This window comes from Loxodonta africana, chromosome 16 (genome assembly GCF_030014295.1).
Source record: "Loxodonta africana isolate mLoxAfr1 chromosome 16, mLoxAfr1.hap2, whole genome shotgun sequence".
NCBI classification, from domain to species: Eukaryota; Metazoa; Chordata; class Mammalia; order Proboscidea; family Elephantidae; genus Loxodonta; species Loxodonta africana.
In genome coordinates, this window is record NC_087357.1 from 46,864,293 (window position 1) to 46,889,230 (window position 24,938).

A 24,938-nucleotide genomic window follows, 5' to 3' on the forward strand; every position below is an offset into this window, starting at 1 on the left:
ACTTTTATTTTTAACGCTGCTTAAAATATAAAAGAATATTATGAGGACAAGCCTGTTTCTAGAGAGAAGCTTAATTAAAAATAATAATAATTTTATTCTAGCATCAAGGTAATTTCAACCAAGTATTCTGCAATCCATTTATTGAACATCTGTTTTGTTCACAGAAATTTAAAGAGAATACAGACTATGTATAAGAAACGGACCCTGCCTTGAAAAGCTTGCAAAATAGTGCATGAGAGAAGACGAACATACCAAAAAAAAAAATTTAATTACACCCAAGGCAGTACGTATTAAGTGCTCTTCTAACCCTCCTGCCAGTTCTTTGTTAAGAGCTGACAATTGATTTTCTAAGTACGTCTTGAATCTGTCCACTTCTTCAAAGCAGCTTGATAATGAATTTCAGAAATAGCCTAATTTTATGCTCCAGAGACTAGAATATAAAGTTATTTCTCCATTTGCTGCCAGATTATTGTGATCGATCCTTAAATCTGGGTTGAAATGCTAGAAGATACTTTCATGTTACCCACTGAGATGTGTTTTTATGTTCCTTTTACACTGCAGAGTCTCCAGACGTCGGGCCTTCCCTAGTGGTTCACACCACTGTCCCATTTGGAGTTACGTACTTGGAACACAGCACTGAGGATGTGCAGGAGTTAATCTCCAGGCAATTGGAAAGCATTTTGCCAGATTTGCCTCAGCCACTTGGTACGAAATGCCAGAAATGGAGATATTCACAGGTAATCAAAGAATCCAGCGGCATGAGCACGGCTATTTTCTAAATAAGACAGCAGAATTGACTTTACCTTTTTTCATCCTTTGCCACTCGATAGCAAAAGAAATTAACAGTGTGATCTTTGGAGCAAATATGTATTTGCCTAACATGTAAATACAAAATTCTGCACATTTTACTGTCCCTTTATTTCTCAACAATATGTGCAGACAGTTTTCCCCAATGTTTTGTTCAAATTCTACCATCTCAAGACCGATACACTCTGAAAATTTAGGGTTTCCTAAAAAGCAGGTTATATATCAAAATGCAGCTGTTTCTCTGGGGTTTTTTGAAATCAGAACTGTGGTTATGTAGAAGCTGTTACAACCTCCTGAATTTTTGCAGTATGTCCAATTAACCTTGTCAGTGTATTTTTCTACCACAATTTTCATGTTTATTAAGTTCCCTCTTTGGTTTTGACTGCTGCCAGCAGAGTTCTTTGAGAGAGAAAGACGAGGAGCTGCATAGAACAGCTAGTTGAGCTGTTTCCTAGGGTGAGATAGATCTACTGCTCCACCAGTAGCTCTTTGTACTAAGCATATGTTGGCTTTCCTGAAGATCTCTACATATTCCAAAGGGAGTTTGTGGGTATTTGTAGAAAAAGTCTTTTGATCTGTAAACTTCATCCTGAAGTCATTTGGAGGCAATGGAGCAAAGGGTAGAAGATAAAAAGAAGCAGTAGATTGTCCATTTTTTCCTGAGATTTCTGAGCCTAGTGATTAACGGATTTATCAGCACTATCGAGTATCCATCACGATTGGTTAGAAACTTGGTTTTGTGGGAAACCATAGCAGATTTTGTATATTTTAAAGGTCTTTCCAATATCAGAGGAAATGGTAAATTATTTCCTAAAATACTGCAACACGTCTGTGTGTTTACCCATTATCTTCTCGAGTTAAATTATCTTGTGAACCTTTGGGGGAAAATATTTACTTAAACATGTCATGGTCACTTTAGAAGTCTTTCTTTTACCCTTTTAAAAGCTTTGAAAAATCTCAGCAAATTGCATTTAATACAATTTTAGTTTGGGTCAGAAAAGACCACGGGGAGATAATTTTGTTGATAACAATTTGAAGTTAAATGTATTACATAGCAACTTTCTTTAATATTTATACATATTCCTAAAAAGAAACAGTAGTTGATGAAGTTTTCTCTTGTACCTTTCTCATAATTAGTTATCTGAAAAAAAAAAATGGTTAAAAAATCTATTTCTTAAAATTTAATGTATTAATAAGAATAGATTTGTCCTAACCACGAAATGACCTATCCAAAGTCGTAAAATATCACAAACTCTAATAAAAGTCTTTGAACACAATGTACATCCAAACTCTAGCAAAGATTTTTATTGCAGTTTGGATGTTCTTGCCTGAAATTACCCTGCTAGCATTTACAGCTCTGTAGTCAAGGAGTCTACATTGGCTGCAAAGCCTGAAAGGGAATAAGTTGTCGTTCAAATTTAGAAGTTTCCACTTTTCACTATTTATATACTTACAGTACCTTGAGCATCATTTTATAGAAAATTATAACATTGTCATTTATGGCAGAGATCTTTCCTACATTGTTTGACCTTTTTTTTTCTTCCTTCTCATACAAACCACATGACCTCAGCCAAAGGAATAGTGAAGGTCTACAGATGCGATACATTTAAGTAGTTAGTTTTCAGTTACCATTTCTAAGAAAACATTTCACCAATGCCTTTAAGAGGTCCACCTTCACCTTTGGAATTTAATATAAATGCATGTGCCCCTCTTCCCTTGCCACCCCAGTACTTGCAATCCTCCTTCCATAAATTCATGTGTATGTGTGTATGAATATGATCTAATCTAGTGCTTAAAGTGAAAGGAAGGATGGCATGGGAGCAGGAACATAAAATAAGGAGGAACAACGAACTGATTTTTAAGTTTCCCTCATTTCTTAGTAGAGGTACAGTACCATAGCAGAGAAACCACCCAACACTCCTCCCCATATTTTCTTCCAGCTCTGGTCCAACCCTACTTTCTTTTTCTTTCCCTTCTCCACCTGTTCTGTTCCACCTAAACCTTCTCCTATTTTTCCACATTCCACTGCCTTTCTTTTCTTTCCACTCTGAGAAACAAAAGATAGAGTCCGTTCAAACTTTCCTGTTATGAAACCTTAGGTAGAGCATAGTTTTGTTACCCCTGCCCTGAGCAGTAATGGGTAATGTAGTTCGTGATCCTAGACCCCTCAGGCTTGACTCTTTCTCATCTTCTTTACCCCCTTATTCACTTTTTTCCCTACCTTTTTCTCTTCTTTTGTGTATGCTGACACCCAGAAGAGGGAAAAAGGTGAGAGAGTAAGGGAGATAGTAATGACGAACCTGGCTAGGGCTGGGTGATTCAAATGTGTGATCTCATTTAATATCAACAGCTGTCTTATGAGACTGTAACTTTAACCCACTATAGGGTAGAGAGGAGTCTGTAGGTGGTTCAAGGGGTTAACACATTCAGCTGCTAACCCAAAGGTTGGAGTTTCAAGTCCACTCAGTGGCACCACAGAAGACAGACCTGGTGATCTACTTCTAAAAAATTAGCCGTTGGAAACCCTACGGGAGCACAGTTCTGCTCCGACACACATGAGGTTGCTCTGAGTCGGAATCAACATGAGAGCAAATGGTTATTTTTTATAACAACGAGAAAATGAAGCTTCAAAGGAATGAAATAACCTCCCAAGTTCGCATGGTTAGTAATGGCAAAACCCAGTCTGTCTATCAAGTCCTCCTTTCCTCCTCTTTGCTCACTCTTTTTCCTGTGGCTACTGTACCAAATGACTACATACTTGGTGGCTTAAAACTAAACAAATTTCTTATCTTACAATTCCGAAGATAAGAAGTTCAAATTGGGCCTCCCACCCACTGCTGTTAAGTCAATTCCGACTCAGAGAGACCCTTTAGGACAGAGTAGAACCCCTCCATAGGGTTTCCGAGGCTGTAAACCTTGACAGAAGTAGACTGCCACAACGTTCTCCCACAGAGTAGCTGGTAGGTTCAAACTGCCAGCCTTTCAGTTCGCAGCCAAGCACTTTAGCCATTGCACCACCAGGACAATATGTCTCACTGGGCTGAAATCAAGGTGCCAGCGGGGCTGAGTTCCTTTCTGGAGGCTCTGAGGGAGACTCTTTTTCCTTGCCTTTTCCAGCTGCTAGAGGCTGCTACCATTCCCTGGCTGATGACCACTCCCTTCCTTCATCTTCAAACCCAACAACAAGGAGTCAGGTCTTCCTTACATTTGCATCAGTGTGACCTCCTCTGCCCCTTTCTTCCACTTTTAAGGACTGTTGTGATTACATTGGGCTCACCCGAATATCTAAGATGATCTTTCTATCTCAAGATCAGATGATGCGCAACCTTAATTCTCCATATCCATGTAGCATAACATAGTCACAGGTTCTGTGGATTAATGTGGACATCTTTGGGGGGCTGTTTTTCTGCCTATCACACCCTCCATTCCCCCATAATTTTCAGTAGATCCTTTTATGAGTCAGTGTCTCCCACTCCCCTTGTAAAACCTCTGTGGAGAGCATCAGTCCTTTAAGAATCAAGTCCCTGTTAGGGAGTGGCTAGTAAATCAGAAGAAAGGACTGGTGGTCTACTTCCCAAAAATCGACTACTGAAAAGCCCTGTGGAATTTTGCCCTGATGCGCAGTTCTGCTCTGACGCACGTGGGATCGCCATGAGGCAGAATCAAATCAACAGCAACTGTTTTTTAGTATCTGAAGGAGATAAGAGGAATATTTTGAGGGAAGGGAGTTTCTTGTTTCCCTGGCATTGCTCTCCCATGGCGATGGCTGCCTCTAATGTCACATATCCACAGTGGCAGCAGTGGAGTGAAGATGTTTGTCATTTATTCATTCATTTATTCAGTAAAGCACTTAATGAATGTCTGCGACATGCCCAGTACTCTACTCGTGAAACCCCCCGGGTTAATATTTGGTGAAGGCCTTCTCTAAGATCTAAACTGAATCTTGTCTTGAGTAAAATAATGGTACATTCTTGTTTGTGCTGCTCTTAGATGAGGAAAGGGGAGGATGAAGAAAGTGGCATATTTGACTTCGGAGCCGCTTCTGTGCCTCCCGTTTTGGTTTGAGTAAAACACTTGAGTAGGTAGGTGGATCAGTCTTGGCAAAGCAATGACAGATTTTTCACTCTTCTCAATTCCTCCCTTTTGCAGCTCTTCCTCCTCCAGTTAATGTAAGTTGATGCTTAGGCTGTGATGCATTGAATCAAGTTTCTGTAACAAATATGGTATATTAAACCTTTCAGCAGATGAATGATAACTGGAAACACCTTTTGCATTTACCTTGATGGGCATTTAATCAGTTCGGTAGCCCTCAATACTCTCACCACTACTATTCACTGTGTTTTTCTTTGTTTCAGTGTCGATCATGATGTCTTTCTCAAACTAATTATCTGATTTTCTTGCAGGTTTAGCTGTCAGTTTCCATATCCTTATTCAGTTCCTGCAAACATCAGTGGCCATTTTCTCTATTTAGCATAAACATGGATTACTTTATTTGAAAAAAAAAAAAAAGATCACCAAATGAATTTTCAAGTACCAAGGTGATCAGGAGAGGAATCTGGGGGGAAAGTGAGGTGATGAATGAATACATTGGTATCTTTGGGGGAAATCAATTGATTTGGATGGGTCTGTTAGGCATATGGAGCCCTGGTGGCACACTGGGTAAGAGATATGACTGCTAACCAAAAGTTCGGCAGTTAGAACCCACCAGATGCTCCTTGGAAACTCTATGGGGCAGTTCTACTCTGTCCTATAGGGTTACTGTGAATTGGACTTGATTTGATGGCAATGGGTGGTTTTATTAGGCTTATACAGTAGAATTAGAAATTAAAAATCATCTTTTAATTACATTTTTTATTTGGCTATTTCCCTGACACTGTGCCTTTGTTCTCCACAAAGTTAGTTTTTTCTTTATTTTTTGAGGGGGAGATCATGACCTGTTTAAGAATCTGATGAAAGCTATGAATATTAATATTCTTATAATTTAAAAAAGTATATGTACACATAAATGCAAAAATTGCTTATAATTATGAGGATTCATAAACAACCTCAAATCCTTCCATGAATCCAGTGTTAGGAATACCTGCTGTAAACATTATACTCATATAATCTGAATAAATCAGAGCCCCTCATGGCCTAGTCTTGGCATATTGTTACAGTCAAAGAAACAGTCCAACACCCAAAAGAAATTTAAAGTCGTTCCAATCTTTACCACTATCTCATATAGAACTTTAAAGAATATCCAAAATCTATCATCCTCAGGAGTTCTTTTTGCAGTCTCTGTTCTCATTTCATTGTGTATCCTACTTCTGGAAGCCCCTTCAAATCCTCTCTTCCCACCCTTAACACTTAATTCTCCACAAAAACTTTTCCTGAGGGTCAGCCATGTGGGCTCATCTCTTTTTTATTCTCTTTCCTCTCTTCACCCTTCACTTCACTCTCTTCACTTTTGACTATATTCTTCTTCTCCTCCTCCCTCCCTTAGACAAGTAAACCCTTTCCTTCTTCAATACAGGGTCTCCATTTTGGCTTCCTTAGATCTTCCCCCATTGATCACCTCAGTTGGCATAGTACTGGCCAAGAATTAGAAGGAGTAAGACAGGGGAAAAAGGGAAATGTGAAACAACTTCAAATCAGAATTTTCTTATGGGTTTGGGTTTGATGGAAGAGAGGAGTGTGCACAGAGAAGAGATTGAGACCATCCATACACTTATATTATTCCCTCATGAGATTATTTCTGGTGGGCCAAGTAAAGAAATTTTGTCATTGAAAGGTCATGTGGTATTTGATACTTTAATTTCCTTTATCTTTCTATGTATTTTCTATTGTTACCCTCCCTCATTTTCTTCTTGTAGGTAGATTGGAGCTGGAAAGAAGTGACTCGTTTCATAAATCGAACTTACGGTAAAAACTTGATAGGGATGTTTCAGAAGGGCTGATTCAATGCCAGGGGCAATGACACTCAGCCAAACCCAAAAGGCACTGCTGAATAGCATTAGAATGAAGTGAGGTAAACTAATGGATCAATACTGACACAAGGAACTTGGGTCAGTTGGGTTTTTTTTTTTTAAGTTTACAGATTTTCCAACATTTTGCAGTTTATTCCTAAACCAACTTACACATTTAACAGCATTTGGTAACTTAACACATTTATGCCATGATTCAACATTTCCTGGCATGAAATAATGGCCACAAGAGTCTTCTTACCTATGTACCATAAGTTTACAGTGACTTTTGGAGAGCCAAAACAAGCTCTTTAGGATAGATGGACTGCCGCATGACCCAGTCTAAAAACAGCATGAAACCTAGCAGGTGTCAGTCCTAACCATTCCATTGAGTAATCTCCCGCCTCTTTGTCACTGGCACATAACTAACTAGTTGCTCCTATTTATTTTGAGGTTGTTACATATGTGTGAGATCATCAGCTGAGAAATTCCGATAACGGAATTAAAGATGGACTGTCACAGTTTAATTGAAGTTTATATGGGCGAATGTTTCGCCTTTTCACAAAATTCCATATTATATGAACTAGTAAATGTTTTTAACACATATAAGTTTAATGAAGTCATTTTTTGTTAAGTACTCTTAGGATTTACTCTGCCATGTTTTTGTTATCACACTTTTTCAGAACTAATTATTTTAAACAGTACTACTTTATAGAAGACTTTTTAAAAAGGAGTCTGTGTCATGTAGTTCTGGATAAATGTTATATATATATATTCATCTGCACCCGATATTAATACTTAAAACTAGATGATGGGTACTGTAAATGGAGTGGATACCCTAAGAGAATTAGGCCCTACTCCAGGACTATTCCATAAATAGTACATCTACTAAATCTACTTGAAGTAGCTACACAACTAACAAAGTGTAATTCACAAGAGCTATTTATACCCACATTTTATGAATTTATAATATATACCCATGTAATTGGAGTCCTGTGGTGCAGTTGTTAAAGAACTATGGTTGCAACCAAAAGGTCAGCAGTTTGAATCCAACAGCTGCTCGTTGGAAACCCTATGGGACAGTTCTACTTTGTCATGTAGGGTTGCTGTGAGTTGGAATCGACTTGTTGGCAACGGGTTTTTTTTTTCAGCCCTGGTGGTGTAGTGGTAAAGAGCTGTGGCTGCTACCAGAATATAATCATTCAGTACATATTTGTTGAACTCCTACTAATCTGCCAGATATTGCAATCGGTTCTGAGGATTCACAGACTACCTTCTTTGAAGGAGCTTTCCATACAAGAGGCAAGGCAGACCAATGAACACATAATCATGCTGATACAATGTGCTATAAGACAGCACAGTGTACTGTGTGAGCACAGAGCAGCCTTTAGGAAATGGTCAGAAATAGCTTCTAAATGAATAATTTATTTTATGAGGATAAGCATAAAGCTGGTTCCTGTGAGGCAGAGGTTAAAGATGTCCCAAGTGTCCACCTTTTCCAAACTGCTATACCACTCCATCATCTCTAACATCAACTACCCCTCTTTGGCAGTTCGGTAGCTTTGGGTTCTGCAATTTGCTGCAACATCTCACAGAACTCACAAACCGTACTTACAGTTCAGTGGTTTATTAGGGAGGCGATGGGGTACAATAAAGGATCGGGATCAACTTGGAAGTAACAGGAACAACCCAGGATGCAGTTCCTCGATCAGGACAGCTTCTTCTCCCCCTCTGCCAAGGGGCCCTGCTGGGGCCTTGCTGCCACTGTCTCTCACTGTTTTCTGTGTTACAGTAACTCCTCCCTTTCTCTGTGTCTCTCTTTAAGCCTAGGTGGATGGCAAAACTCACCAATTCCTTCTTTAGGGTTACATATACCTTATTTGCATAATGCTACCACCACAAGGATGTCATGCCCCTTATTTACATTACTAGCAAGCTATCCAACCCCCTTGACACCACAAGCACCTCATTTGCATATTCTCACTGAGTCATTTAGTGGGAGTTACAAAGAGTATGGCTAGGAGGGCAATATTAACTAATTCAGTACACTGCAGCTTCCTAAAAAAATATGTCACTTGAGCTAATTCCCACAAGATGAGGGAGCCACACAGGCAAAGGGAATAATGTTCCAACAATACATATACTTTCCCAGAGGCAAGACAGTGCAAGATACATTTGAGGAATGGCCCATAGTTTAGTTAGTCTGAAAGGTAGGGTGCAAGTAAAATATGGAACAATGAAGTGGGAGAGGTAAGCTGGATCTGGCACTTTAAGGGCCTTGTTTGTTATGCTGTCTGGTCATTATCTTCTAGTTCAGCTCAGTTTTGGGGCTGTCACTGTCTTTTGGCTGGGGCATTGTTATCACCATAATCAGAAGTCTCTGGAATAGAGGCTCTACTGGGTCTATTTTAGGTTCCCTTATTCTTTCTCTTCACCCTCGTTTTTACTATCATCTGTTATATGATGGCCCACATCAGCATGTTATTAGGCAGCCTATATGTATATATATCTATGGAGCGTAGTGGTTACAGCTCAGCTGCTAACTAAGAGGTTGGCAGTTTGAATCCACCAGCTGCTCCTTGGAAACCCTATGGGACAGTTCTACTCTGTCCTGTAGGGTTACTACAAGTTGGAATCAACTCGATGGCAGTGAGTTTGAGTTTTGTTTTTTTTTTTTTTTGGTATATGTATACACACACACATATACATGGGAGGAAGAAAGAGAATATATATGTGTGTTTGTGTACATATAGATAGAGATACATACACACACATATATACATGTGATAGGATTGCATGTCACCTTGGTTGGGCCATGATTCTCAGTGGTTTGACCATCATATGATGTTGTGATCACTTCCATGATGAGATTTGTTATAGTGTGATTACCCCCATGATGGGATCTGCTGTGAGTAGCAAATCCATTCAAAGGGAGTTTCCTTGGGCATGTGGCCAGCATCAAATGTAAGTAGACATTCTGGCAAGGCTCGTGGGTTTTTGCTAGTGCTGAATCCCGTAGCTGGCTCCTGTTTGTCTGACCTCCAGTTCTTGGGAATTGAGCTAGCAGCTTACCTGTGGTCTTGCCTGCCAGTCTTGGGGTTCATCGATCTTCACAGCCTGTGAGCAAGAGCTCTGCTCTCTGACCTCCCGATCTTGGGTTGGCCAGTCCCTTCAGCTACATGAATCAGGAGAAGACTCTATCCTGACCCATGGACTTGAACGTTCCAGCCTCTACAACCACATGAGTCTTTTCCTTGATATAAATCTCTATATATATTTATAGGAAACCCTGGTAGCGTAGCGTTTAAGTGCTACGGCTCCTAACCAAGAGGTCAGCAGTTCAAATCTGCCAGGCGCTCCTTGGAAACTCTATCAGGCAGTTCTACTCTGTCCTGTAGGGCCGCTATGAGTCGGAATCGACTCGACGGCAGTGGATTTTTTGGTTTTATGTATTTATATGTTTTACTGGTTTTGCTTCTCTAGAGAACCCAGCCGAAGACATTTGGTACTGAGAGTGGTTCTAGAGAAACAACTTACCATATGACCCAGCAAACCCACTCTTAGGTGTTTACCCAAGAGAAATGAAGACATATGTCCACATACAAATCTGTATGCAAAGGTTACTTATAATTGCTAAAAACTAGAAATAGCCCAAATATTGATTACTTGTAAATGGATAAACAAATTGTGGTACAGCAGTAAATGAAAAGACTACTCAGTAATAAAAAAAGAACTACTAGTATATACAGTAACATGAATGAATCTCAGAAGCATTATCTAAATAATTTAGCCAGACTCAAAGGCTATATACTATAATACTCTGTTTAAATAACATTCTGGAAAAGGCAAAACTATAGGGACAAAAGACAGATCAGTGGTTGAAGCGGCTGTGGTTTGGAAAAGGAGATTAACGAAGGGGCACAGGAGAATTTTGGGAGGGTGATGGAAATTTTCTCTGTATTTTTTGTGGTGATGGCAGCATGACTGTATGTTGTTGTTTAGCACCACGGAGTCATTTTCAATTCATAGTGACCACATGCATTGTCAAAATTTATATAATAGTACACATAAAACATATATTGTATGTAAATTATACTTCAATAAGTCTGACTTAAAAAATAAATAAATAAAACCTGTTTTTTATCCTCCATTATTAGCCCTCTGAGAAACGCAAGAATTGACCCTTCTATTTTCACAGTATTAAAAAGAAGGGAGGTTGTTTCTATACCTGAAGGTCAAATAGGTTACGATCTTCTTTGCCACAATGTCATAGCATAGACCAAAAGCAGTTAGGTCTATTCAACATAAATGAGAACCAGAAAGAAATGTCAATGTCCATACTTCTGGGCCTTCAAGAAGAATGGAAAGAGAATGGGAGAAGAATGAGAATGATTGGATCAGTGGGAAATTAAGCAGCTATCAACTCAAATGGGGGAAGAGGAGGTAATTAAGCTCAGTTGAGTAGGAAAGTTGACTTTAGGTTTATCTCTAGACACATCATCAAAAGCACTTTTGGACCTCCACTTCCTAGAATCTCAAGCAATTAGATTTTTTGAGAGATTGTGACTGGACATTTATATTTTGATGAAAATAAAAGGAATCCCAAATCTGTTAAATTGCCTTAAGGGCAGGGACTCATTTCTGTTTCTTAGCACTTTACACAGTGCTCGGCAACTACTAGGAATACAGCAAATATTAGAAGAATTCATTAATATACTGAAACTTGCTAAAGGACAGAACAATTTTTTATTAAATTAAAAACTCTGAAGGGGAAAGTAATAAGACTATTGTCTTGTTGTTATTACTGCAACACTGCTGGAGAAAACAGTATCTCATTCTTTATTGTGTGCTTGTTCTGAACAAGTCCTCGTCAAAACAGACTGCTCCAGCGCTTTAAAAGAATAGGTCTAGATGGATTCAGTGTAGAATTCAGCAATTGAATATACACAATTTCAGGAGTGTATGTCCTTTGCTGTTTGAGCCCACTAAAGCTGCTACATGGATCATATAATTGATTTGTGGCACATTCTGCCAGCTCCTACCCAATGTTTTATTAAAATAGAATAGACAAATACCAATAAAGTAAAAAAGCTCCACTGAGAATTCACCAAACCACATCACTTTCTTCACACCTAGCATATTCCGTCTAATAGTAATTTTACTGCAGCTCTCTGTAGTACCAGGTACAGACAGAGCTCTGTGATGCAATTAACCCTTTCCCTATCACACAACAAACAGGTTTATGAAATCACTATTAAATATAATAGAACACTGGAGAGATGAGTAAAACAGAAGCAAGATGGGGTGATAAACACAATGCATAAGAACCAATTAAAAATGTACCATCTCTGCAGGAAAGCACCCATGTGTTGATGAAGCTTTTTATGAATATAAATACAGTACAGTCACATAAGATAACATGAGATTGAGCCTCAAACATGAGCGGTCAAAAGAAGTATAATATTTTTTAAGGAAATATATCTAAAAGTAGATTAAATGGTATAATCAGCATCCCAATTTATCATTATTATCCCAGTCCTGAGTATCATGTATCTTAAATAATATACAATATATGGTTAAGAAAAAATCTTCGTCACTTTTTTAAATAATATACCAAATGTATTCCATATGAATATAGTTTCTGGCTGTGCCACAAAAATCCTAGTGTTGAGTCAACTGTTTTAAGAGTTTTTAAAAGTTACAAATGGGCAAGCTGGCCCACAGAAATATATTACTGTACTTAATGGTGGTTTATTTTCTGTCTTACACCTATAAAAAAAAAAATTTTTTTTTTACACCTATAGCTATCGAAAACATATTTACCATCTCCCAGAAAAAAAAAAATACTGTTTAAAGATTTAGACTTTATGTCTGTGATATTTCACTGTTGATTAGCCATAAAGTATGTCAATAAAGTATGGACTATATCTCTATGGACTCTGCCTTTTGAAATTAAGACAAGTGTGTATGCATTCCATTACACACATACACATTCATACACACACACACACACCCACAATCGAGTTATATTTTACACCCTTTCTAGATATTGTATATTAGTTTCCTAGCACTGTCATAACTAAGTATCACAAACTGTGTGGCCTGAAGACAACAGAAATTTATTGTCTCCCAGTTCTAGAGTCTAGAATTCTGAATTCAGTGTATTGGCAGGACAAAGACTCCAAGGGAAGATCCTTTCTTGTCTTTCCCAGCTTCTGGTAGCCCTAGACATTCCTTGCCTTGTGGTAGGCACAATGTCAATCTCTGTCTGTTTCACACTGACATCTTTCCTCTGTGTCTGTCTGTGTCTCTTCCATTCTTTTTATAAGGACATCAGTTGTATTGGATTAGGGCTCACCCTATTTCACTATGACCTCATCTTAACTAATTACATCTGCAAAACTCCTATTTCCAAATAGGGTCATATTAACAGGTACTGAAGGTTAGGACTGCAACATGTTTTTTTGTTTTTTGTTTTGGGAGGGGGGACACAATTCAATCTATAACATATTTTTTACAATAGTATTTTATGAAGTGAGGGTGAATTCGCTGGGTAAGAAACCATCCTCACTTCCATTTGAAATTTAGGTTGATTCAGATATTCTTGGTGCCTTTGCCTGTGTCTGCAAAAGGTGAGCTAGAGGCAGAGAATACAGCTTTCTAGGGGTGGTGACACAAGTTTCAGAGCAAAGATCACGATCAGAACAGCTGCTGTTCTAGGCAGTTCTAGGCTGTTCAAGAACTGGGTTACAATGGAAGTAAAGAATGGGAAAAAAAATGTAGGTGTCAAGTGTGATGAAGCAGAAGGAGGTTAATAAGGCAGCTATTCAGGAAAGGAGCCCTGGTGGCACAGTGGTTAAGAGCTTGGTGGCTAACAAAAGGTAGGCAGTTTGAATTTACCAGCTACATCTTGGAAACCCTATGGGGAAGTTCTGCTCTTATAGGATTAGGATCCACTTGAGTCAGAATTGACTCCATGGCAATGGGTTTGGTTCTTTGGTTTTATTCAGGGGAAGAAAAGTAGAATTTAGAAACTGAGAAACCAAAAAATTTCACGGAGAAAAATAATTTTAATACATTTAGAAGCCATTTGAACACTGAGAATTTAAATCTTTCAAAAGTGAATTAGTTTTTTGTTGCTCATATGCATGCATTCTTTGAGCAAACACTGATTCAACACCAACCATGTATGATGGTATAATAGGTGCTGAGAATACAAAGATGAATAAGATACAGTTCTATAGCTTCCTATTTCTGAGAACTGAGAAGGCTTTTTAAACATCAAATATCTCTTACCAAACTACATTTTGGTGAGTTAAATTTAAGCAGTGAGCAATATTTTGTTGCATTTTCATCAAAACCAAGAGGGATTTAAAAAAAAATTAATAGAGTGGTATGGAAACATTATATTTGAATTTGGCTGATAGAAAACATTTTGTGCTGTTAAAAAAAAAAATCTGTATTGAACTTTCTTTCTCCCTTTTCCCATCTTCTTTTTCTGTATCATTGACGTTTGCTTGGTGGTTGATAGTATTTTGCACTGTTGACACAAAGCTGGAGTACTATCCTTTTTAGAGTATCTGGACTAGTTCTCCATCTTAAAATGTATAAACAGGCGTTTCTGATGACATTAGTATATGTTTTAGTCTCTCCGTTTATTTACATTTTTTCTTCTTTTTTTGTAAACAAGCATATAATACATGCTCTAATCAATGCCTTGGGAATACCGTAAGAATGGGGAGATGTATACAAAGAGCCAATACAAACCACATTTACCCTCTAGGGCATACGTAATTTGAAGATAGGTTATTATTACACATTTGAGTAAGTTTTTTCCTCCACATCCCTATTTTTCTCCAAAACTTTTATGGTTACTGTTTGTATATTTAGACACAGGTGAACAAATGAAGAATATGTTGCCAGACTCTAGTTCTATTTAGATTAACCAATTGCTATCTAGTTGACTCTGACTCATGGTGACCCCATGTGTGCCAGAGTAGAACTGCACTCCATTGGGCTTTCAGTGGCTGATTTTTTGGAAGTAGATCACCAGGCCTTTTTTCTGAGGCACCTCTGGGTAAACTCGACTTCCAACCTTTTGGTTACTACTTGTATATAAGAGAGGTTGTGCAAGGTTCTGGGAAATAAGTTTTTCAGAAGATTTTATTCAATTTTTAAAAATTACTCATCCACTTGCTCAGCCTAAACTAAGGTTGTCCAGTGTTACTTGAGATCTTTGTTGGGTTTTCCAAGCCAACCTACATCTTTATGGAAAGCATTCCTCAGACTTACAGAGACTCTGTGTTCTGAGCCACATCAAGCGACACCCCAGAGCAGTGGTTCCAGGCATTTTTATTCCATGGACCGGTAAAATTCCCCTGGATTGTTTTGGGAAGTATATAATATTGCCATCTTTATATTCTACAATTAAGAATTTAAAAAAAAATAATACACTACAGAATTTTAATGAAAATAACCCAAGAAATAGTAAAGATATAACCTCATTACATATTAATAACTGCTATAAATATAATACATTTAGCTCTATGAAAAATCTTACAGTCTCCCTATTTTTTTCTTGTTTTGCCATGAATTGGCTTTTGGGAACCACTACCTTTGAGCTTTGCATAGGGCTATAAAAGAATAAGTTAACCAAATATTCAATTCCTGCTGTTTATGTTCCATGGCATAGCTTCAAGTTTACACTGGCAGCAGAGTAGAGGGAGGCAAGGAAGTGAGAAAATGTATGAATCAGCTCCATACCATCTCAGCCCTCATAGCTATTCATTATTGCCAGTGCGGTCAGTACCTCACACACACAATGGGCTGGAGAAATGCCAACACAAGGAGAGTATTACTCAGAGATGGCCCAATCAAATTAGTGTGCAACTAGGAGACAATAGGATTTCCGCAAAATCTAGAGACAATTTAAGGACACGGTCACTTTGAGACATTAGAATTGATAAAAATTAACTTAAAACTTCAACTTGAGTATCAAAAACAAGTAACGGCTTAGCTGCATCTGCTGTCAAGACTCAGGCATGCCAAAACCAAACTAAACCAGTTGCCAGTGAGTCAGTTCCAACTCATGGCAACCCCGTATGTGTCAGAGTAGAATTGTGCTCCATAGGGTTTTCAAAGGCTGATTTTTTTGGAGATAGCTTGCCCAACTTTTCTTCTGAGTCACGTCTGAGCAAACTCAAACCTCTGACATTTTGGCTGGCAGCTGAGCGTGTTAACCATTTGCAACACCTAGGCACCCCAGACTCAGGCATACCCAAGACTAAGTGACCTTCCAGAATGTAATGTAGCTTCAGAAAGCAGTAAAATTATCTGCAGTCTTTTACAATGTCTTTTTTTAATGAAAACTATCTCACTTGCAACTGAGAAATAGATTGGTATTAAGGAGGAATCATATTGGCTCAGAACTCATTTCTGTTTTGAAGGGATCAGGGGAACATTTTCTCACAAATACAGATAAAGCCTTAGCAAATGCAAATGTGAAGACTTCAAGGGGGAAAAAAGGACTGAAAATCTGCAGGTGTGCCTTTCTGTGGTGCAAGTGGTAGCCGTCTCATTGTCTGGAAGAACCGCTGGGTTTGCTGCCATGTTAAGCTCTTCAGCAAAGGTGCAAGTGCAGGTGAAGAAGCCACGAAGATGTTTCCCTGTTGCTGAAACAATGGACTGATGAAGAAGACTACATCCTAGATCATATGTTTTACTTAGATCGAAATGGTTTCTTTCACAAGCAACCACCCACCAGGACCTGCATCTTGAAGGAGGAAGCACAGCCTGAAGTTGAGGCTGCAAAGACAGACCGACTCTAATGCTTGATACTGATGCTAGGAGACTGTGACCTGTCCTAGTCATTTTATCGGGATGTTTATTGTTTTCATTAGTGCTCGGCTCAGAGTTCCAGAGGTCTCGAGTCATCTGGCTCAATTCTGTTTATCCCATAAGCCCTGATAGCTTTGTTATTTTTTTTTTTTAGTTGTAGTAGATATATGTATAACATTTGCCGCTACGACAGTCTCCACATGCACAGCTTAGTGACATCATGTTCATCATGTTGTTCAACTATTACCCTTATCCAGTCCCAGATTTTTCCATCGACCTCAACAGAAACTCAGTGTCCCCTAAGCATTAGTTCCCTTTCCCCCCTGCTCTCCCACCCACCCCTGGTAACCACTGAAAAAACTTTGGTCTCTATACACTTGCCTATTCTAGATATTTCATGTAAGTGGGATCATATAATAGTTGTCCTTTTGTGACTTACTTCACTCCGCATAATGTTTTCAAGATTCATCCATGCTACAACATGGATAGTATTAATATGCAATTTTGTAGAACTAAGGTTGTGGCTAAAACACCTGTATTTTATTTTCACATGGCAGTCAGAGCCCCAAAGTGAACACAAGAGGACAATGATCAGGAGGGAGGTTTTTAGAAGGAATTGCAATTAGGCCTCAAGTTATCGTTCAAAGAAAATCAGCCCTGACGTAAGCCTAATTCTTGGCATGAAATATCTCTGGTGTGGAGAAGGGTAATGTATCAGGTTATCCTGGCTTAATGGGAAAAAACCTAGTGAAGACTCTTTAATGCCCTTATTTCTAATTACGTGTTTGCTCTGCAATCTCCTCATCCAGGCTTGGTCTGTAGGATTCCTCCTGAGTGCCAACTCTGACTGACTAGTCGTGGCTGCCTGCAGCACTGAAGTGAAGAGGATGCTGAGGCCATTTCTCGCTCAGTGGAAAAGATGCCACAGTTGATTAGTGATGTCGGTCAGGAGTTGCTGCACATGTGTCACCCCTATAATCTATGATACAGTTGAGGAAATTTGCCTACCAAAATGAGTTGTCTAGGTAGATAGCCAGTCCTGGTTCTGGAATCAGTACATTTACCTCTGTAAATGAACAAATCGATTCTCTGATAACCAGTCTATCTGTCCATTTCACCTGCAGCTGTTCATTTGGGTGAACTGACAAAACAGTGCATTTAAACCAATAACGCTGAAGATGTTAACACTCCTGACACTGATGATGCTCCTTATCTGAAAAGACCCTGCTTAAAAGATCCTGCCACTCATTATCTTTTGACTTGTTATATACTGTATTTTTATGCAAATAACATGCGCCATCTATGTTTGTTTGCCAACTGCTCCCTCCCCTTCATGAGGTATTTTCGTAAATCCTACTATGCCAATTTCTTTTACGAGTTGCTGTAAAAAAAAAAAAAAAAAAAAATTGGCATTCACACAAAAATACCTCTTGGAGGGGAGGGAACAGTTGGCAAACAAATGTAGAAGGTGCTCATTATTTGCATAAAAATGTGGTATTTACTAACAAATACTATACTTCTCCCCTTACCCAATTTAATATTTTTCATATTTTATCAATTCTAAGATCTATCAATTCGTGACTCACCAGGAGACAGTCCAGATGTAGTTGTCAAACATGTGAGCTTGGTTGTTATTTCTGGGATTTATTTAGAGGCACCTGGGAAGACAAGCCTGGCAACCTGCTTTAGAAAGATCACAACTTTGAAAACCCAATGGAGCAGTTCTAGTCTGCATGTGTGGCGTCTACATGAGTTAGTAGCAACTAACAACAGTAGACAACTACAACCCCTTGATATTTAAGGTAACAGGCCATTTAAGGGCCATTTGAGGGAAGATGGTGCGTTCTGGTTGTCCTAAAACCTTTCTTTTCCCACCAAAGAGAAAAAGGCCATAATCAGAACTTGCAGAACAGGTGTCAGCAGCTCGGGAGACAATACCAGAAAGAATAACTCAGTGGAGCACTCTTGTAAGAAATGCCGCATCACCAGTGCTCTAGATGGTACAGAGGACAGATTATGGGGGGTGGGAGGGGAGACAAGGATGGATGTCAACAACCCTGAGTTAAAGAGTAATCCAGAGGACTCAAACTGTGAGTGTGAAGAAGTTTTCAGGAAAACCTCAACCAACTTATTCCCCTTACACTTTCATTTTTATGTATGCCAAAGATCTATAGATCTAAAAAAAAGTATAAAAGAACTTTTATAGTAATATAAAATAAAGCACCTGTGCCTTGCTGATACCACTTTTTTCTTTCTCATTGGTACATAAAATAGTGATGCCTCTTATAATTGATGACATCTTAGATTCAATGAAATGCAGTATAATTTACATCCATAACAAGTGAGGAAATGCAATAGCAAGGATCTAATTATTCATAGGTTGTCCAAGTCCCTCATCAAGTTAATTGTACACCTAGGATTAAATGTATGAGACCTTAATTCTTTTTTAGACCAACTGAACATCACTTAGTGTCATGATTCAGTAATGTTGGTCTTGAATAGCCAAATTAGTGACTGGCTGGCATCCTAGAACTGGTCAGCCTAGAAGAGAGCTTCTTTACAAGCCACAGCAGTGGGATTGTTGTGTATGGGTAGACATCTGACAGTCCAAGGAAGAGCTTGAGCTCTCAGTATAGGTATGTGTGCTTCTGGAAGGAGAAGGTACATTGTCATGCTTATTACTGATTTTTTTTTCTTCTGATTATCAGTTTTTATTTTGTAGAAATGCTCATCTGCCTACTTCTCTGCCTCTCTCTTTTCTTTCATCTTTAATTTCATCCTCACACAAAAAGGACTTTTTTGTGTGAACTTTTACAACTAATGATCATGATATAAAGAAACTCTTAGGTTGAACCATATAAAAAATGTCAATAGTTTCCCATTTCTGACCTACAGAATTTGCAAGTTTGTACGGTTCAACTTAATGCATGACATGCCAGACATGTTCATCTAAAGCACAATCAGATTTATTGAGAGCCTTCTAAATGTAATAGCCCTTCCACTGGAGCTTCTGTCCAGCTCTACCTGGGAGCCTCTGAATAACATTTTTTTGCGTAGATGGTTCTCTGTGAAGACCTTCATTTGATCATCTGTGTGTACAAGAGTCCATAGTTTTAACTCAATAAACATTTATTGTGCACTTAATACAGGCCTTGCATATAAAGGTTGGCGAATCACAGTCCCTGCTCTCAGGAGCATGCCATCTAGGAAGGGAGGCAGGCATGCAAATAATTAGAGTGCAAAATTACAAAGCAACATAATAGGTATACATAACATGCTGAAGAGGCACCTACCCTGCCTGGCAGAGCAGGAAGACCTCAGAGGAGGTGACATTTGTGCTGGGTCTTGAAGGATGAGCAGGACAAAAAAGAAAGGGAAAGTTACACCATCAGATACACAGAAGCACAACCAAGAAAGTTATACTTGAAGAACTTTAGTTTGGATGTAGATGGGACATGTGGTAAGGGGAGAGAAGTGCCAGGGGATGAGGCCTGACTGGAGGTGAGGCCTTGATTATGAAGGGCTTTCAGTGCGGGGCTGAGGAGTTTGCCTTTTATTCTGCAGGTGAGAGAAGTCACAAAACACATTCACGTGAGTTCTGATGTTCTGCGTCAAGTTTGTACATCCAGCCATCAATTAAGTTTATAGAAACATTACCTTATTGGCTCCCAAAGCATCAGGTTCTGCAGACAAGACTTTTTTTCTGACCAGCCCTGGCACACATCAGAGCTGTAGCAACCTGGATTTCCAAGGGCTTGTTTCAGCCCTGACATCTCTCTTAAACACAGTCATTGAGTTGCGGTTCCTCACTGTGGCTAGAAGCGTAGCAAAGGCTGCGTTATTGTGAGAGATTGTGGCTTTGACAATTACGTGCTCCTCTACTGCTGGGCTCTTTACTTCACATGGGTGAAGGAGCTTGCCAACACACACTCCATGTTTCCATATTTTCCTCATTGGGTAATTGCAAAATGGGTGATTCTGCATAAATACAGGAAGATTGATTTCATCCAAACTGCCGACTGGCTAATCAGTGGCCCAGTTTTCCAGCCGTGTGATTTGGCATCTGGCATTTACCACTCATCAAATTAAATTACACAGCACCAATAAATTATCAGCTCACCCCTGGGCAGAACTTTTTCCCTTAAGCTCCCTTCTATTTAATGCTTATATAATGTTTAATAATGGCATAGTTTATATATACAGGGGCAGCAACTGGAATGCATCAAAACTTTACCATAAACAGAGATGTGTGCATGTCTATGCACATTTATAAATTATACACATACATACAAATATATGTATATATTTATGTATATATTAAAGACAGACATACACATATACATATGAATATGTATGAATGAGTTTTCCCATTCATGTGAATTTTCCAGATGCCTAAAACTAAGTGACTCTCAAACATTTTTGCTTTGTTTTACTTAAATCGAGCCTTTATAACAATGTTTCAGAAAAGTGTAAGCGTCAGCTCTGGAGTCATTCTGCTGCATTTGAGTCTCTGTTTCATCACCTACTAGCTTTCTGTCTTTGAGTCTCGGATTTCTCATCTCTAACATGAGAGTAATAGTAACCACTTACTAGGGTTTCTGTATGAATTAAAAGGGGGCCGCAATAAACATTCAAGAGCACTAGCAGTTACTACTTCATTCATGTTAGAACTGGTTCTTGAAAACTGGTGCCATCATCATCCAAACCAAACCAAACCCAGTGCCATCGAGTCGATTCCGACTCACAGCGACCCTATAGGACGGAGTAGAACTGCCCCGTAGAGTTTCCAAGGAGCACCTGGTGGATTTGAACTGCCGACACTTTGGTTAGCAGCCGTAGCACCTAACCACTACGCCACCAGGGTTTCCTGGTGGCCATCACCATGAGCATTAGTAATTGCAGGACAATTGAAATAGCTGATGCCCTCAGGGCCTGTTAAGCACCAGAGGTTATTTGCCCCTCCACTCAGTGGCTCCAGACTAACAGACTTCTTCCCAGTCCTGTATGTGTTTTGAATTTTTATGTAACATCTTGTGTTTTCAGACTATCAATTGTCACATTCCGAAGTCACTAATATATAAGCGTCTAGCAGTTTTCTTCCTCAGTGTGGATAACACCTGAACATGAAGAAAAATGGTCCTCACAACTAGACTGATAAATAACACCATAATAAATGGAGAAAAAATGAAAGTTGTCAATGATTTCATTCCACTTGGGTCAACATTCAGCATCCATTGAAGCAACAGTCAAGAAATCAAATAATGTATTGCACTGGATAAATCTCCTGCAAAAGATCTCTTTGAAGTTTTAAAAAGATGTCACTTTGATGACTAAAGTGCACCCGCCTCAAGCCATGGCCTTCTCAATTGCCTCATATGCATGTGAAAGTTGGATAATGAAAAAGGAAAACAGAAGAAGAATTGATGTATTCAAACTGTGGTATTGGCGAAGAATATTGAATATACAGTGGACTACCAAAAGAATGAACAAATCAGTCTTAGAAGAAATACAACCAGCTGTTCCTTAGAAGCAAAGATGTAGAGACTTCAACTCACTTACTTTGGACATACCAGGTAAGAGCAATTGCTTGAAAAGGACATCATGGTGGGTAGAGGGTCAGTGAAAATGAGGGAAGCCCTCAGTGAGACGGATTGACAAAATAGCCACAATGGATTCAAACACACCAACAATCATGAGCAAGACTGGGCAACTCTTACGTTCTGTTATACCCAAGCTCACCGTGGATTGGAGCCAACTCGACAGCAACTAACCACAGTTTTCTTCCTCCCTTAATTTCTCACTCATAAATCAAGTAATCCAACTTGTTAAAATTCTATCAAAAGTAGAAGTTAAAAAGCCCTGATTGAATGTCTAAGTCTGTGCTTCAGCGTCTCCACTATTTGCTGTTTTAGCCACTCAAAAACATTTTCTGCCAATTTCAAGATTATCTGCTATGCTTCCGATAGACAATGTTGTTATACAGTGACTTTCAGAAAAGTGGAAGAATACTTTTAAACATTTTATGCTTGTGTCTGAGTAACACGGGTCTCTAGAAGACTATATCTTTAGAAGTCAACAAGGAAAAAATAGTATCACCTCTTTTTTTAAAAAAAAAGCAAAATATACCATAAAAATAAAAATATCTATAAAGTTTTTCTGGGTTGAAAAATTTATAAAGGCATATACTAACGTAGCCTGTCCGGGACCAAAATTTCCAGCACCATGATCCAAATAGCATTTATTACATTTTTTTATTTTGATTTTTAAGCAAGCAAATTCTTATGGGCCTTACCTTATCACTCTCCATGAAAACACTATAAGGGAAACCAAATCTGTCAGGTTGTAGTTTATACAAATGGCACTTCCTGCAGTTGTGTGGTAAAGCTGTTCAAAGTGAGATTGTCTGCAATAATTTGTGTGTGTGTGTGTATGTTGGTTTTTTGGGGGGGTGTTTTGGTGCTTCAGTGGCCAAACCATCTCAGTGTCCAAGAAAACTACATCTGTCTTACTCATTCTCCTTACTGTGAATGCTTATTAACATCATTCATCCTAATTTTGAGTATAATTTATCCAGGAAATAATCTCTATACCTTTTTCATCATTTCTAATGTTATGAACTTGGTGCCACAAAATAAAATAAATCCCAGACTTTGGCTGGTTCTCTTCCTTTAGTTCGTAAAACCAAACCAAACCAAACCTGTTGCAGTCAAGTTGATTCCAACCCACAGCAACCCTACAGGACAGAGCAGAACATTCCCATAGGGTTTCCAGGGAGTGGCTGGTGGATTCAAACCGCCAACATCTTGGTTAGCAGCTGAATTCTTAACCACTGTCCCACCATGGTTTTAGTTTATAAGTAGTAAATTATACATCTTTAGTAGACATTTTTTAATGTATGAGTTTTACATATCTTTTATTTTGAAAAATTATATCCCTTGTATGTTGTCACTTCCCCTTCTCCTAGCCAGCCCCCTGCCCCACAACACACACACACTTTGACTTGCCCCAGAGTTTCCTAAGCACACTTTGCCCTCTCTTGCTCATAGACTCTAAGCATTTCACATGCTTCCTCCTCCCCTTGGAATGACCTTCTCCCCTTCCCCCCGCCTCCGCCTGCCCCCGTTTCCTTGACTGGCAAACTCTTATGGAGCCCTCAGAAACTCAAGTGAAATGCCCAGTAATGTCCCGTTTAAAGTATTCTGTGTCCCAGTGGACTTAGTTGGGTTCTCTTCCGTGTGTTCTCCTTCACTCTGTCTTAGCCTTTAACCCCTACGGTTATGTGCCAGTCATCCATGCTGAACTGTAAACTCCTTTAGGACACAGCCCATGTCTTAGTCTCTTCTGTTTCCGCCTTGTTGGCACATAGCAGATATTCAATAATTGTTTGGTGAATGATTTCATGAATATAATTTCTCTCATATTAAGACAAAACTAACAAAAAAACCCCCATACTTCCAACTAATTTAGCATATCATGACCTACGTATTTTGAAATTCAGCACACTTCTGATTAAGTGTGTATTAAATAACTGAATTCAGTTTAGTGTATTGAATAACTGAAATGTAAACATTTAAAATGTAAATGTAAACACTTGGGGTAACAGACAAGTTTAGAGGTCTTAGTTTTGTTTTCCTTCCCTCATTGTGAGAAACCTTGATTTCTCCAGGTAGAGAGACCTTCCCCCAGGTAGGCGTTGCCATGACAACAGGCTGGGTCATTGAATGTCAGTTGCAATCCCTTCTTTTTTTACTTTTTCAGGTTACAAGTGCTGCTGCCAACTGTCCTGGCCAAATGACTCTTCATCTCAAACCTTTCCTTGTGTGTGGAGGGGATGGCTTTACTCAGTCCAACTTTGACGGCTGCATAACTTCTGCCAGATGTGTTTTGGAAGCTTTAAAGAATCATATTTAGTACCAGTATCCTTACTCTCTACATGTACCTTGGGGTTTTGTTTTCACAATTTTCTGTTATTCATTATTTTGTTTTCTATTTCTTTGAGAGAAATGACTGGAAAATTGTTCTCCACTTATTGTCATTTTTCATATGAAGTATAAAATCAATTTTATAACACTGATAGTTACAACCTAGACTGAAAATTCCTTGTACCTCACACCTTTTGCCACTTTTCTGAATTGCCGTGACTATACCTTTTTAGAGAAAAAGTAGTGCTTAAGAATAACAAACGATCCTCCAAAAAATTATATCACGTCAAAGTAATAGTTCATGTTCCAAAGCCTTTGTTATCATGTTGAAAATTTCAATTCCAAATAAAGGATAATCATTATCAAGACCTCATTTTTAGACCTTCAGATGTGCCCTTGAATAAATATTTTTGCAAATTACTGAACTACA

The 24,938-nt window shown here is 38.8% G+C and overlaps 1 protein-coding gene across 1 annotated transcript in view; it reads left to right on the plus strand.

Moving 5' to 3' along the window:
* RNLS (renalase, FAD dependent amine oxidase) overlaps positions 1-24,662 on the plus strand; it is a 332,737-nt gene extending 308,075 nt beyond the window's left edge. The window contains exons 6-7 of the mRNA XM_003409249.4: positions 562-737; positions 24,345-24,662. Of these exons, the coding sequence (XP_003409297.3) occupies positions 562-737; positions 24,345-24,497 (329 nt within the window). The 3' untranslated portion in view covers positions 24,498-24,662. The remainder of the gene's footprint in view (positions 1-561; positions 738-24,344) is intronic.
* The last annotated feature ends 276 nt before the right edge of the window (positions 24,663-24,938 follow it).